General features: G+C 55.4%; 1 protein-coding gene across 7 annotated transcripts in view; it reads right to left on the reverse strand.

Moving 5' to 3' along the window:
• Nucleotides 1-15,105, reverse strand: part of DAB2IP (DAB2 interacting protein) — a 186,078-nt gene that overhangs the window by 70,269 nt on the left and 100,704 nt on the right. For all 7 annotated transcript variants that reach the window (XM_059410885.1, XM_059410883.1, XM_059410891.1 and 4 more), the window contains one exon: nucleotides 13,305-13,450. In XM_059410885.1, coding sequence (XP_059266868.1) covers nucleotides 13,305-13,450 — 146 coding nt within the window. The remainder of the gene's footprint in view (nucleotides 1-13,304; nucleotides 13,451-15,105) is intronic.

A 15,105-nucleotide genomic window follows, 5' to 3' on the forward strand; every position in this document is an offset into this window, starting at 1 on the left:
AACTTGGAGGTACTGAAAAAGAAGAAAGGCCTCGAGCAGAAATGCCCCCTCGTCCCCTGCTCCTGCCTGCAAACTCACCACCACTGCCCTTACCTCTGCATCAACAGGGGTTCCTCCAGGCCACCAGAAAAGGGAGCTAAGTCTCTATAAGAGTCTATCATACTTCAAAGAAGAGTTAATTTGTAGGACCACAGAAAGCAGGAGAATAAAGAATCCCAAATTGTTTGTGTGTTCGAGACCCCATTTGTGGGTCCTGGAAGAAAGGAGCAAATGTATTACCAGCCCCGCCCATTATGATGCTATCAGCATCACATGGACACGGAAACACACACACACACACCCTGCACACACATAACCCAGTGCCCTCTCCTCTCTCCGGGGGCACTCCATGCCAGGAAAAGCCAAGGAGTCCGGGAACTGGCTCCTGGAAGAGCTCCGGCAAACCCATCCATGGCAAACCCATCCATAATGGTGCAGTCTTTGCTCCCAGCAAGGACAGAGCTTTATTAATTATTCAGGGGACGGTGCAATTATGCAAATCAGTGGGTAGCCTCTGCCCGGCTGCTGCCTTCTGCAGGAGTCCAGAGGGGGATGGGGACGCCCAGAGCCCAAGCTGCTGGGTACAAGAAGGGAGCCATCCAGCCTGCAAAAGGGGAAATAAATCCCCCACATGCTGGGCCCACAGAAAACTCAGACCAGAACCAGCCCCAGCCCACATAGGAGAGCGGGTAGCTGCTCCAGGGAATGATTCTGAAGACCTGGGGATGCCTTTTTCCGAACCAACATACCCCCACACCACCTGCGGGGCTAGCAAGGCCATCATTCAAAGCTACTCCTGTAGGTCCTAAAGGCATGGACTACTTCCAAAGATTCCTCTTAAAAGCATGCTTCTAAGGACAGGTAACATCTCAAATTAGTGTTTACTATAGAATGTTTGGCGAATGGCTGCTGCTCCACGGATGCTCCCGGGGTTGGGTGTGGGGACAGGAAGCCCTGCATTAATCAAGATGAAACTGGTTTCTTTACTTCACGGCCTCTCCCGCCGCCCTCAATGTTCTGGATCAAACAATGAGTCCTCAAGAGCGAGGATGCCTGGGACCCCGGTGGAGGAAAACACCTAGCCTTACCTCTAGGAACCTCAGGAACTGAGTTTGAGAAACTCCGGCTAGATTGCTCACTAAATCCCCTGCCAGCTCCAACAGCCCTGGACTCTGAAAACCCCTAAGGCTGGGTTTGGCCATCAGAAGTGTGGACTTCACATCCCAGGGCAACGGGACAAGACCACCTCCCTCCGGCAGCTTGCGTGGGCCACTGCCTCACACCAACTTCCAGGACCCTCCCGGTTCAGGCAGCTGGGATGAGCACCATCTCAGGTCTGCAACAGCCTCACAGCCCTCACCAGTCAGGAGTGCGGTCCCAGCTGTGATTAGCGGCCCCATGGGTGCCAGGCTTCCCCATCTCCCCAGAGGTCCACAACAAAGGCTGGCTGGGGAATCCCTGCCCGCCATCACCACTCTGCTTTCCCTTCGCCCACCTGGGCAATGAGGAAACTCACCTCTGTGTGCTGACCCTGGGAAGAAAGGGAGGTGCTGCATAAGGCCAGTTAGCTGGCGCATAACCTCTTCCACCTGCCCGATCTCACCCAGCATTACAAATCAATAGATCTAAATGCAGCCACAGCTCATCAGCTCTGCCAAGAGAAAAAGAAATATGGGAGCCCAGAACCCTGAGGGGCCCATGGAACTAGACGCGTATAATCACTGATTAAGTACAAATGCCAGGAACAGTCACCGAGTGGGCCCTGCCTTCACAATCTGGAGAGGAGGCCAGGAGAAAGGCTCACCTCCACGCCACAATGACCTCAGGACCCGAGCACTCATAACGGCCTCTAGTAGCGCCCACAGACGGCTCTCCTGTTGTCTCAGCAGGAAGACAGTAAACCAGTCCAGAAAGACCTAGGAGCGAATCCCACCTCTGCTGCGCACATGCCGTCTGATGCAGGGCAAGGAGCTTTTACCTGACAGAGCCTGGGCTTCCTCACCTGGAGAACAGGGAGAAGGACGATACTGGGCAGCGAGCGGGTAAGAGCATAAACGTGGGAGCCGGACTACTTGGGTTCAAACCCGGCTCTGCCGTTCTAGCTGTGCGATGGCTATTTCCCAGCTGTAAACCTGGGATGACAAGAGCATGCAGCACGCGGGCCGGTGTGAGCGAGGTGACCCTAGGACGTGCCCGTCGTGTCAGCTGTTGCACTAGAGAGGGCCTGGACTTTGAATCTAAGGAGACCTAGATTCTAAATCCATCAGGAGGGTAATCCCCGATAAGTGATTTTACCCCTCGGAGGCCAGTTTCGTCACCCAGAAGATGGGCGGAGGATAAAACCAGGGGAGTCGAGAGGATTAGAGATGACGCCTATGCGACACACAATGCCTGGCACGAGACAAGACGCTTCATAATGGCAGGCGGCTGACTGATGCCATTATTGACCGGGCATGCCTTCTGTAGAACGAGCGTGTGAACACAGACCACGCAGAACAGTGACTGCCAGCGGACTTCATATAACACAGCCCCATAGCCGGGGTTGGAATCCCAGTTCTGCCTCTTGTGAGCCATCGGACTCTGGCAAGCTGCTCAGTCGCTCTGGGCCTCAATTTTCTTCTCCGCGGATGAGGATAGTAACAGCACCTATTCCTCACAGGGCGCTGGAAGGCTGGAATGAGAGAATGCAGGCAAAGGCCCCGGGCAAAAAGCCTGGCCCCTCCTGAATGGCCACTTGAGGCAGCCCAGCACCAAGAGAAGCTCGCCGTGAAGGGTGCAAAGATGGAAGGCGCCCGTCCACCTGGCTGCTATGGCTCCGCTCCGGGACATTTCCAGGGGCCTCAGGACCTTGAGGAGGTACAGCAAAGCCCGGGAAAGATGACACACCACCCTGTACTAGCTGCTTTCCTTCCAGGAATCCTAGAATCCTGAGAAGTGGGACATTAGCTTTTTTGTTGAGATGGGGAAACTGAGGCTCAGAGAGAAGCAGCAGGTAGGCTGGGCCTTGAACTGACTCTGGGTGACTGCCTCCGGCACACACACTATTGACCTCCTCAGCTACTGGTGACCCAGAACATGGAGCTTTACGGCAGTCCTGGGTTCAGATTCCAGCTCCAGGCCCACAGGCCCAGACTCCCCCTGCCCCCTCATCCTTCTCCCACAACTTCCAGTGGGTGCCTTGCCTCCTGGGTGAAGAGCGCAGCCCAGCCCACCCCACCCCACCAGGCCTGGCCTCTGCACAGACAGCCACGGATCCCTGAGCAGAGACCCTCCAGGCTGTACTCAAAGACCTCCACTCTCAGGTGGGGACCAAAGGTACGTGGTCCGGTCCTGAAATGCTGACTTGTCCTATTCTATGGGCTCTGACTCGGTGGACTTGGGCTTCAAGTACATGACTGCCACCTGCTTGATCCTGGTAGGGATTACCCCTCTGTGGACCTCTGTTTCCCCACCTGTAACTGGAGAGCTGGCAAGACAAAAGGGCCTTGGTGGCATGGGGAGGCTGAGCACTGGGCCTGGAGTGAGAAGACACATTATAGCTCCACCTGTGCAAGCCTCACTTGCTTCACCCCTACAATGCCGATCATAGACACACGTGGCCTAACTGCGACATGCCCCTGGGAGAGCAGGGACACCAGTGTAAGAGCTTTTTACAGACGGGAGCCCTGCACAAGCACAAGAGGGAGCTGCAGCACTTCTCTAGGAGGAGAAGGTTTATTCCAAAAACATCATTGAGCTTAAAAAGAAGGGGCATGGCATGATAATGGGGGGATTCTAGGCATGAATCAGGGAACGAATTGCCGGGCAAGGAGGTCCCCCAATGTGTGACTCTGGGCTAGCTATGCTCCACTCTTGGAGTTTCGGTTTCTATATCTAAGAAATAGGAGATGAAAAACCCTCTCACTATGAGGAATCAATAAGGATACAGCACAGGCAGCGCCTAGGCAGGTTGCTGGCACACCGCTGGGGCACAATTCCTGCGCTCCTGCAAAAGAAACAAACTCTGGGCAGTGTTTCTCAAACTGGGTGAAAGGTGATCACTCCACCAGAATCTGCAAGGGCTGGGCTAGGGCCCAAGAATATGCATTGTATCAGGGGCCCCAGGCAATTCCTCTTCATCACACAGGTCCTCCCTGGGGTGGGCTGGTCTGTCTTGCTCTGGAGCCAGGCCCAGGCACGAGTGGGGCTTTAATCAGAGCCTGTTCTGGGGCCCAGTTTCCGGATGAAATGTGGGGAAGTTGGAAAACGAGGAAGAAGACAGGAAGGGGACTAAGGAGTAGGGGGTGGGGCTGTGAACAATCTATTAATCAATCTCCTCCCTCGCCAGAAACAATAATTGAGGCTCATACATCCTTCACGTGCTAACAGTCCGCAGCTGCTAGACAAAGCTTTGATTACAAATGTCAAAAAGACAGGGCATGAAATTAACTTCCCCTTAGTCCGTGGGCACAGGGAGACGCTGCACTAATTCACTGCCCTCGGTATGAAAACTCCCCAAGACAATGTCGCATCCAATTAGGGCCTGTGCAGCCAGGGTGGCATCTGTATCTGCCCAGTGTGCTCTATTACAAGTAGGCCGGGCCTGCGAACAAGGCCCCTGAGGGTGTGAGAGAGGTCAGGCCAACAGGCAGGTGGCAGGGGCACGGTCAACTGGGAGGTGGCCAGGTCCAGCTTGGAGAGGGGGCCAGAGAAAGGCTCTTCAGCTCACCCCAGGAGGGCGGCCCACCAGAAAAGGGAGGTGGGGAAAGCATCGTGACAAGGGCATCTGATGCAGAGAAATGTTAAGCCCCTTCTATCTGGACCGACTCCTGCCCCACCAGCCTCACTGGAGGGACAGAGCACAGACTGAGAGGTCCAGTGGCTTTTCTGAGGCTGATCATGTGGAGTTAGCAGTCGAGCCCGGCCTAGGAGCCAAGTTCCCACAATTGGTGCCCTCTGTCCACTCTGGCCTGGTTTGGGGCAGTCAAGCTACAAGAGGCAGAAGGAGGCTGGAGATGGCAAAGCCCTGCTCATGCTGCCTTTGCAAGAACCTATAAGGTGCAGGGCTCCGGGGTTACCCTCCCCATCTCCCTACCCCCCCACCCCCCACCCCCGCTTAGAAGACTGAAGTTCATGTAGTTATTCACTGGGCAAACCCAGAGCACCAACTCCGTGCAGGGTACAAAGTGCTCTGTCAGAGCTTCCAACAGTCCACCCCACGCCACTACCATCAGCTGAGGTCTTGGAGGCGACAAGCCCAGGAGTCAGCATGCAGGCTTCCTGAGCGGGTGCAAGTGGAGATAGGAGGCGAAGACCTATTCCTGGCATGCCCCCAGGACTGGGCTTGACCTCCAGCCTTGGGGTTCCTTCCTACCCTTCCCCAAGAATGCCCAAGGTATTCCCAGGCAGACTGCCAGGGACCTTGTGGCTGGGGACCCTGTCTCCCTCTCTTCCTGGCCCTCATCCCACCACCCACCTGGCTCAGAGGGGACCTCTGGCGCACAAATAGTGGCTTCCACAAGGTTTGCCTTCCAAATGCCAGGGAAGGCTCTTCTGTGTGCATGCCCAGGTGTGGCACGTGGTGTGAGCTACAGACACGACATGGCAGGCAGCCAGCCAAGGCTGTGTCCCGTGCTACGTGCGAGACACTGTGTGTCTTCCCACAAACTCCCGCCCACACATGCCCACAAAGAACAGAGATTCTCTCTATCTCATGAGCGGACAGTAACACAGGCCACCCCTCCTGGCACTGCCAGCTGGAAGGGGGAAACTCCCACACGGTTTCCATCACAGTAATCTCCCCTGAGTTTTCGGTCTGTCCTTTGAGGTAGATGAGCAGGCTGGATCACAGGAGACTTCACAGAGCAGAGGGGAGCACACAGAGAAGGGAGCTGGCCCCTGGTGGAGGTTTGGCCCTGCGGGAAGCTGCCTCAGGCTCTCGGGCTCTTGGAAGGGGTCGGGGTCGGGGGACTGCAGGAAGCAGCCCAAAGGCACCGGAGAAGCAGAGAAGGGTTACTCTTCAAGCAGAGCAGCCAGTGACTGTCCATCCCACAGCTCAGGTCCGGGCAATGTTACCTGGCTGCAATGTTACCTGGCTGCTGAGAGGTTTCAGAGGGCTGGGGCTTGGGTTGGGCCTCCACAGCTATCCACAGCTCCTCGCACGCCCCACCCCCAGGCTGGGAATGCGGCCCAGGCCATTCCTCATAGATGGACAGACTGATGGCCAGAAGACCAGAGTATCTTCATACAAGGGGGCTCTCTTTCACTCCCCCACAGCCGACCACCACAGAGTGGTGAGCTGGCAGGTCAGGGTAGGGAAAGAGCTAAGTGTGCCTTGCCACCTGGGACAGAGTCGCCAAGCTAGCCAGGGGCACTGAATGTTTTCTTTCTTGCCTTTGTGGTCCCCCTATGATCTCCAGCTCTTTTCTGTGGCCTTCTAAAATAGCCATTAATTAAAGCCTGGTAATTAACTTTCTGGTTCAAGTAATATTTTGCAAAGGAATTCCATTAAAGAGTCAATTTGCATATCCTCAGACATAGGGCCCTAGAAATAGGCAGGTTACTTGTGGAAAAGATGACAGGCCCCTTGGCACCCCAGGCGTGGGCTCTGCTAGCACCTGAAGGCACAGGGGATTAAGAACACAGCTGTCCTGTGGCGCCTGGAGGCACCTGGGTGGCTCAGTCGGTTAAGCGTCTGCCTTCATCTCAGGTCATGATCCCAAGGTCCTAGGATCCAGCCCTGCATCAGGCTCCCCTCCCCCACATAAGGCTCCCTGATCGGCAGGAATCTTGCTTCTCCCTCTCCCACTCCCCTGCGTATGCATCCTCTTTTGCTGTGTTTCTCTTTGTCAAATAAATAAATAAAATTTTTTTATTTAAAAAGTGGGAGCTGTTCTGACGAGCAGGTATATGCCAAGCCCGGAGGTTCTCCCCAAGCAGGCGGGCAGTTTGTTCACAAAATTGGCCACCTCAAGGGCACACACCTAGACTGAGACCGCACACAGATGTGCAAGTGTGAGAGCTCAAACACAGAACACACTCTACACACAGTGTATGCAAACGCGCACACACAGTGGTAGCCATGTACACGTAAGAAGACAGACGACAATAAGGATAGCAGTCAACACTCAGTGAGCACTTACTAGACTGAACCATGTCTGTATGCGACCTACAAAAACAGCCACTTCATATGGTCCAGCCCAGAATGACGCACCGGGCACTGTTCCAAACACTTTACATGTCATCAATCATTTCAAACGCACACTCGTGTGCAAGGACGTTTACATATAACGCACACACACCTTCATGAAGGCAGGTACATACTTGCAAGACATACAAAAACATGCGTGCACAGATGTACACATGCTTACGAGCTTGTGCAAAGAAAAGGCTTCTCCAGCCTTTGAAACCCCAGCCTGGGGCTGATCACATTCCCACTAGCTAATTTCCACCATTCCTAAAAATAATGCCCAGCTCCGATCTCTGGAAGATACACGAGGGAGCCACTGATCTAAAAGGAGGGCGATAAAAATGAGAAAGCAAAAAATAAATTGGTTCTTCCCTACGTCCAGGTCATGTTCTGTGGCTTTCCCCTCCCTCTCCGGAGATGAGGCTCAGAATCACGTGCTTATGTGTGTGGCCTTGGTTAGCCCTGCCCCCCCAAAAGTGCCCATAGGCTCCAAGTACAATGTTGCAGACGGGCTGGGACCTGGTCACCAGGCCCGGCGTCTGTGATAGTCCCACCTCCATGCCTCTGACTGCATGCCTCAGTTTCCATCAGCCTAATAGCCCGTTCATTGCCCACCTGCCTTGCAGGGCAGAAGACCTTGCAAAGTGCTGTGTAAATGCCAGGCCTCCTTATGATAATTATCAGATTAAGAATTAAACCTGATTCTCTTATGGAGGGGAGGGGAGGGGAGAAGGGAGAGGAGAGCTGGGTGAGCCCTTCTTGAGGGTCATTAATGAATTCCCTACCACACCCCTTGGAAGGCAGGAGCCCATTTAACAAAGATCCACCTACATGGGGCCTCTGAGAGCTGAGGGAGGCCACAGAGGGCAACTAAGAATGCTGCAAGGGGCTTGTTTAAGAATGTTCAGAAGGCAAAGACAGGATTAGGTAAGACTCAAAAGAACAACAACAACTACTGGCCATTAAACTCCAGAAAATAATATTCAATCCCTAACAAGCAATGAAATGCAAATAACAAAGAAATGCCATTTTTCTGCCTATTTGAATGACAAAGATCGTTTTAATGACACCCAATGTTTTTAAGGATGTGAGGAAACAGGTGGGCACTCTCAAAAACCATTGGGGAATATAAATTACTACAAGGTTTTTCGTGGGGGGCATTTTTAAAATCAAAAACCTGAAACTGTTTATATTCTTTGACCTAGTAATTCCATTTCTAAGAACTGACCCAGAGGAAAAAGAGCCGTGAACAAAGATAAATATTCAAATATTTGAATACCAGCATCATTTTTAATTAGAAAACAAAAAAACCACTGGATATAACCTAAACATTTAAATTATTAAAAACAAGTATGGTCTGTAACATAAATGGAACAATGGACTTTTTTCCCTATATTTTATTTACTTATCAGAGAGAGAGAAAGAGACCACAAGCAGGTGGAGAGGCAGAGGCAAAGGGAGAAGTAGGCTCCCCATTGAGCAAAGAGTCCAATGTAGGACTCGATCCCAGGACCCTGGCATCATGACCCGAGCCAAAGGCAGACGTTTAACCGACTGAGCCACCCAGGCATCCCTGGAACAGTGAACTTTTGAAATACACCCAGGAGAAGTTTGTCAGCCCCACCCCCTACGGTAGAGACAGGAATGAGGATCATTCTATTTCTTACATTCAAGGTAATAATGATTTTCTGCACAACCCTTTTCACCTTTCTAGAGACAGCAACATCCAGTTTCTCTCTTGAACCTCAGAAGAACACAGCATGATTGCCTGACACAGCATCTACGTTGTAGATGAGAAAACAGAGGCTTATCTAAAATGAAGTGACTTTTTCCCACTGATGGTAACTCTCACTTACTGAAAATGCTAGTCTAGCCTCTTTCACATATTATTATTTATTTAATGACATTTAAGAAACATTTAAGAAATATGCAAGACCTGGTGTTAGTTGCTTAGGAAATAGCACCAAATGGGGCACTTTCTATTAAACACATGCCGAATATATTAACATTAATGTTTCCAATCATATTATCATCATGAGACCCATTTCGCAGATGTGCAAACTGAGGCTCAGGAAGGTTACACTACTTGCCCAAAGAATGCCTGGCTGAAGCCAAAGATCACACACTTCCCATTATTCCCAGAGACTGTCTAAATTGCACAATCATCTCGACGTCACCCAGGGGAAGGTAGAGGACCAGACAGACACTCCCTGTCTATGGGAGAGAGGCCAGAAAGGCCAGGCCCTGATCAGCTCCTCCTGCTCCTACTGTCAACAACTAGAGCAGGAAAACGGATCCCACCTTCCATTCTCCGTTTCCCATTAAGCTTCCCCTCCCCTCCCCAGGGATAGCCTCACCCAAAGGGACTGAACTGATTGCTGCCTACTCTGGGCCAGTTGAGGGTTCCTGAAGGCCCCCACCCCCACTTCCAAGTATCTCCCTCCCTAGCTTTACTCTGCCTGGAATCCCACCATTAGTAACTTTCAGGTGTGGGAACTCCAGGCAACACACATATTCCTGAGAAGGGGTCATCAATCTCTTAACTCCGCACACAGCAGCCCTGCATGCCTGCGCCTGGCTTGCCCACGTTTACAGGATTAGCTCTGCACCAGGCCAGCTGGGAAGAATGGGAAGTGGGGGTGCAGCCACTTCAGAGTAACTACAGGGGTAGGGGGATGGGTTGAGAGCCAGCGAGGGCATACATACTCTCAGCACCCATGGGGGGGGGGGCAGAGTCACACAGAAACAGTAGCACCGAGGAAGTGTAATATTGCCAGCTGACCCTCCTAGCTACTCAGGAACATTAATAAATGAGTGACTTGGAAATTATCTTCTGGGAAGACAGATTCACCACATCCTAGATGGCTTTTACCAACATTAAGACAGCTTGTAAATGAAGCAGCAACATTTCCAGCCTACAAAACAAAAATGCTTCTGCCAACACGCCTTTCACCTGGAAAATCCCTGAGCAGCATTCATTTCCCTTATCCAGGAGACATGATTACCTGTCCTTGGTGCTTACTTCCAAAACGTCCAAAGAAATGAGTGTCTAAGGGGGCCAGGGATTTTGCAGACCAGTTGGAAACGTCCCCTAAGCCATTTCAGGAGAATAAGTACAAAGGCTCAAGCCTGTCCTGTGGCCCTCAAGACTCCCAGGACCCAGCTGTGCCCCCAAGTCCTGGCTGGCCTGACCCCGGCCTTACAATCAAGACACAGGCCCTCTTCCTTAACCAGCAGAACTCAGCAGCCAGACTCCTTTCCCAGGGAGCCAAAAGATCCCAGCACAGAACCAACTGATTTGTAGCCTCCAGATGAAAGAATTCCAGCACAAAAAATAGCCTCCACAACACAGCAGTTTGCAGAGCACAGCAGACGGCATGCAATGAAGCCGCTTCAGCGGCTCTAAAACAGACAGCGTTATCCAAAGTCTGAACCCAATTGGCCACCCCAGAGCCCCACACTCTTCACTGACAGGAGGAAGCCATGGGGACCAGGGCTCACACTTGCTACCCTAGAAGCTCCCGCCCTCCTTCCAATGCCTAGCTCCTCACTGAGGCTGCACTCACCCACTCCCCGGCCAGAAACCCTGCAGCCTGGTGGGGGTCCCAGGGAGCTAGGATCCAAACCCTTCCTCACTGCTAAGCCAAGCCAAAGGCAGCCCATTCTGTCTTTCCAGCCTTCAACAGCACAACCACAGCACATCTGAGTTCAGGGAGGCTCCTCTCCACTCACCCAGGTTTGACCATGAGCGTTTGGGGAGGGGGGTTCCACCAGTTGGTTTTACTCAGTCAACTCCACACAGGACGACTCCAGGGACTGCCCCAAAGAAGCATCTACCCGAGAGAAATATCTGCCCATCCATCCCCAACGCAGATGAGAAAGCCATTATTTCTAAGCAAAGCAGTAAAGCAGGAGATCCCAGTCTCCTGACAAAGCCTATTTTAGCTCCAAGGCTGGGTCCAGGGATTTCAAACTCGGTCTCTCTGCCTGTCCGTGAGAAATCCGGGCTCCCTTCCTGTGCCAGAGAAGCCACCGAGCCAGATTTTGTTTATAGAAAATTAATAAGACAATCCCACACCACTGCCAGTGACATTCTGCTCCAACAGCTACTGTTAGCACCGTTTCTAGAAACAGGCTTAGAGTTTCCCTCCCAAACCCCCACCACCCCTCACCCCGAACCCCCCAGGCATGTGGCAAGGCTGACCTGACCTGAGACCAAGCTGGGCAGGCCCTGTTAGAGGTCATCTGGGCCATGCCCCGACCTCCAGCCCGGAGCCCGGGTTGCCAGCCAACACTTGCCGGCTTCTTGGTGCAGGCTTCCCGCTGGAGGGAGGTAAACATGGCATGCGTGCTGTCTGCTCCCGGGAGGACAGACACACTCAGAGGCCGGACCGCCTGCTGTCTCTCCTGCTCCCCGGACAACCGACACATGCACACAAAACGGGGTACGTACACAAGCCCCCGCATGCGGGTGCAGAGGGTCCTGACCCCCGCCAAGGAAAGCGCAGAGAAGGGCATGTTCCTGGGGGAGAAAGCCGGAGGCAGGGGCCGGGCGGAGGGAGGAAAGCAGCAAACCGGGTGGCCTGCCGCCCAGACAATAACAAAGATGGGAAGCGAGATTTTCAAAGACGCAGTGGCTGCACCCAGCGCGGAGCTCTGGCCTGGCTGCATGCTCCTGCCAGGGCACGCCTGGTCCCCTGGGGCACCACGGCCATCAGAGAAAGGCTGAGGGTCCTGCCTCGGGCTGGGCTTGGTGGCTGGGGCAGGAGACCAGCTGCAGGCAGCGGTGGGGATGCAATGGAGAGAGCAGCTCTGGGCTGATGGAAATTAAAGGTCTAGTAATTCTCCCCAGGGATGGGAGGGGTACTCTCCAGGAAGATGCTAGGGGTCAGTTAAACAGCCACTCAACCTTGGGCAGGAGTTGGGCTGTAACTTGTACTCCTCTGCCTGCTGGAACCAACGGGGAGGAGAGACATTTTTATTCTACCTGTGCCTCCCCTACAGGGAGTGCCAACTTGCCAATCATACACAGGGGCACAGCCCTATGAAGGCAGATGCCAGGGGCCTGAGATGTCGGGGCTGAATGCTGAAAAGGCTCCTTGGTGCCTGCCTGCTCTTTCACCTCCACTAGCTGAGCAGGGACACGTTCTAACTGGCACCGGAATCTATCACAGTGCCTGTACCCAAGCAGAAAGGTGCCGTGGCTGGTACGGCTCAAGGAGGGGGACCCGGGTGGAGAGACTGTATCCGCCCAGTGCCCCCGCACGCGGACAGGATGGCTTGCCCTTGCGAGCTGAAGCCTGCTCTGTTGCTGGTGACTGGGAGCAGGCTGAACCACCTCCTCCCTCTCCTCCTCTGCCCCACAAGCCACCTCCCCCTGGAATTTCCACACCTGCTCCTGGCTTGCCCAGTTAAAGGAAACAGGGAACAGGAGACACCCCTGGGAGTAGAGAGGTGAGGGAGGGAAGCAGCTGCCCCGGCTGGGAGAGGATGAGGCCGTTCTTCCCTAGCCTCAGGCACTGCCCCTGAGCTCCAAGCCCCCAGCACTGCCCCCTCTGCTCACCCCAGCCCCCAGCGGAGCACGCGCCCTACTTAGAGCAGATGTGCCCCCTAAGCGGCCCAGCCCCCTGCTCCTCCTCTCCAGATGTTCACCCTTTTCCTCACCACTGGGTCTCAGCAAAACCCAGCCGAAAAAGCCTTTTGTATCGGACACCCGGGGGCTCCAGAGGCAGGGGGATGGGTCCTGGGGGTGGAGGCGCCACTTCGGTCCCCAGCTCCCGGCACTGCACCTCCCGGGAAACAATGCCCACCTCGGCGAGACGAGGCAGGACTTCTCGGCGAGGGCACTTACCGCCCGGCCTCGCCCCGGGCCGCGGGCACCCCCTCCTCGCCCCGCGGGGAGAGAGAAAGGTCCTCCCGCCGTGCACCGCCCCCCGTCCGAGGTGGCCCCACAAGTTGCCGGAGGGCGGCGTGCGGTGTCCTCCCGCTTCCAGCGCGCCCCAGCCCCGGCTCTCGCTTTGTCCCCGCGCCCTCCGGGGCGCATCCCGGGGCGGCGGCGCGCGGAGGCCGGGCCGGGCGCCGGTGGCGGCGGGCTCACCTCTCATTGTCCGCGGCGGCGGCGGCGGTGGCGGCGGCGGCGCTCCGGAACCCCGGCAGGATGTGGCGGAAGCTGTGGTTGCGGTCCAGCTTGGGCTGGCTCTTGGTGCGCTTGATGGAGCCCTTGAGGCGGCGGCTGAGGAAGCCCTGCGCGCGGGGCGACAAGAGGGAGAAGGGGAGGCGGGGTTAGCGCGGCGGCGGCGGCGGGCCCGGGACCCGCGCGGGACCCGCGCCCTGGCTCGGGCGGCCGCGCGGCCGAGGGCGGGCGCGGGCTCGGGCTCGGCCCCAGCTGCTCGCGGCCCGCGCCGCCCGCCCGCCCGCCGACCGAGCGCCGACGGCCCGGCCCGCGCAGCGCGGCCCAGCCCACCCCGCGCCGCCCGCCGCCCGGCCCAGCCCGCTACGTCGCCCCCGCCCCCTAAGCCGCTGTTGCCATGGCGACGGCGAGTCGAGCCGCGCCGGCCGCGGCCGAGGCAGCCCGAGCCCCCCGAGCGCGGGGGTTGGTTGGGGCGGTGTGCTGGGGACGAGGGGGCGGGGCTGCGAAGGGGCGGGGATTCCCCCCTCCCGCGCCGGGGCCGCGGCGGGTCCCCTCACCCCTTCCCTTGCCGAGGGCACGCCGCCACCCACCCACAGGAATCCACAGCCTGCACCCCGTCCCGGCTTGACACTGTGCCGTCCTCCACTCATGAGGTCCTACAGATGAGGAAAACTAAGGCTCTGAGGGAAGGCGTGTGATGGGTCCTCTGGGGCCAGCGCCTGGTTACGTACCCTGGCCACCTGACCCCCTGGGCCTGCGTGCCATTCCTTCAGTAGGCGACCCTTAGGGAGAAGCCCCTTGCCTGGAACCTTGGTATTTCAGCGGGGGCAACCACCTCAGGGACAGGGTCCCTAGCACCTAGCTCAGGCAAGGGGCAGAGGCTGAAGGGTTTGCTGAGTATGCCTAGTGCCTGCTGCAAGATTTGCAGCCACCTCTGAGAGAAGGCTGGGCCTTTGCTTGGCAGGCTGCTGCAGGGTCCCCTTCATGACCCATGCTGGGTAAAGTTCCGTTCCTAGGAGGAGTACGGCAAACCTCAGCAGGGCCCCCATGCAGGCCATTTCATCTGTCCATCTTCACAGAACAGAGCTTAATCCCATCCACAAACCCCAGGAGCTCCTGGTCCCATGGAAGACACAAGGAAGAGACAGCAGGCAGGTTGACTAGTGCTTCCTTTATAGGGGAGGGAAGATTTAGGGGCTCAGAGCCATAGCCTGGGATGTCCAGGACTCGCAACTACAGAAGGCTGGAGGAAGAGGAAAACTCGTGGAAGGCAAGAATTCCCTGGGGGAGGAATTGCAAGGAGTTCTGGGGTCTCACCCCCCACCCCAGCCTCAATTCCAGATGATATAAGGACAGAAGCAAAGGGGAGAGGAACTCAGTCTGAAATCAAGTACGCGATCTGATCACATTTCATCTGTCATACAATAATCCAGAGGTAGACCTTTGCTATAGGCCAAGCCCTAAGCGGGATCTGTCCATCTCCGCACCCCAGCACCCTAGTCATGATGAGGTGAACCCTTAGCTGGACACATCATCTCATGTCCCCCACACAAACCAGAAAATGACAGAAACCCATTACTTCTTTCTGCAAATGAAGAAATTTTGCTCAGCAGAGAGGTAAGATGACTTGCCCAAGGACACACCGTTTCCAGGCTAGCCTAATGCCAGAGTTTTTTCCAGAGGACTCCCACCCCCACCCCCACCCCACCCATTCTCTTCAGGATTTCCCTTAACTCTTCCTCTCCCTCGGTCTCTCCCATCCAGAGGA

Source organism: Mustela nigripes, chromosome 9 (assembly GCF_022355385.1).
Source record: "Mustela nigripes isolate SB6536 chromosome 9, MUSNIG.SB6536, whole genome shotgun sequence".
Lineage (NCBI taxonomy): Eukaryota > Metazoa > Chordata > Mammalia > Carnivora > Mustelidae > Mustela > Mustela nigripes.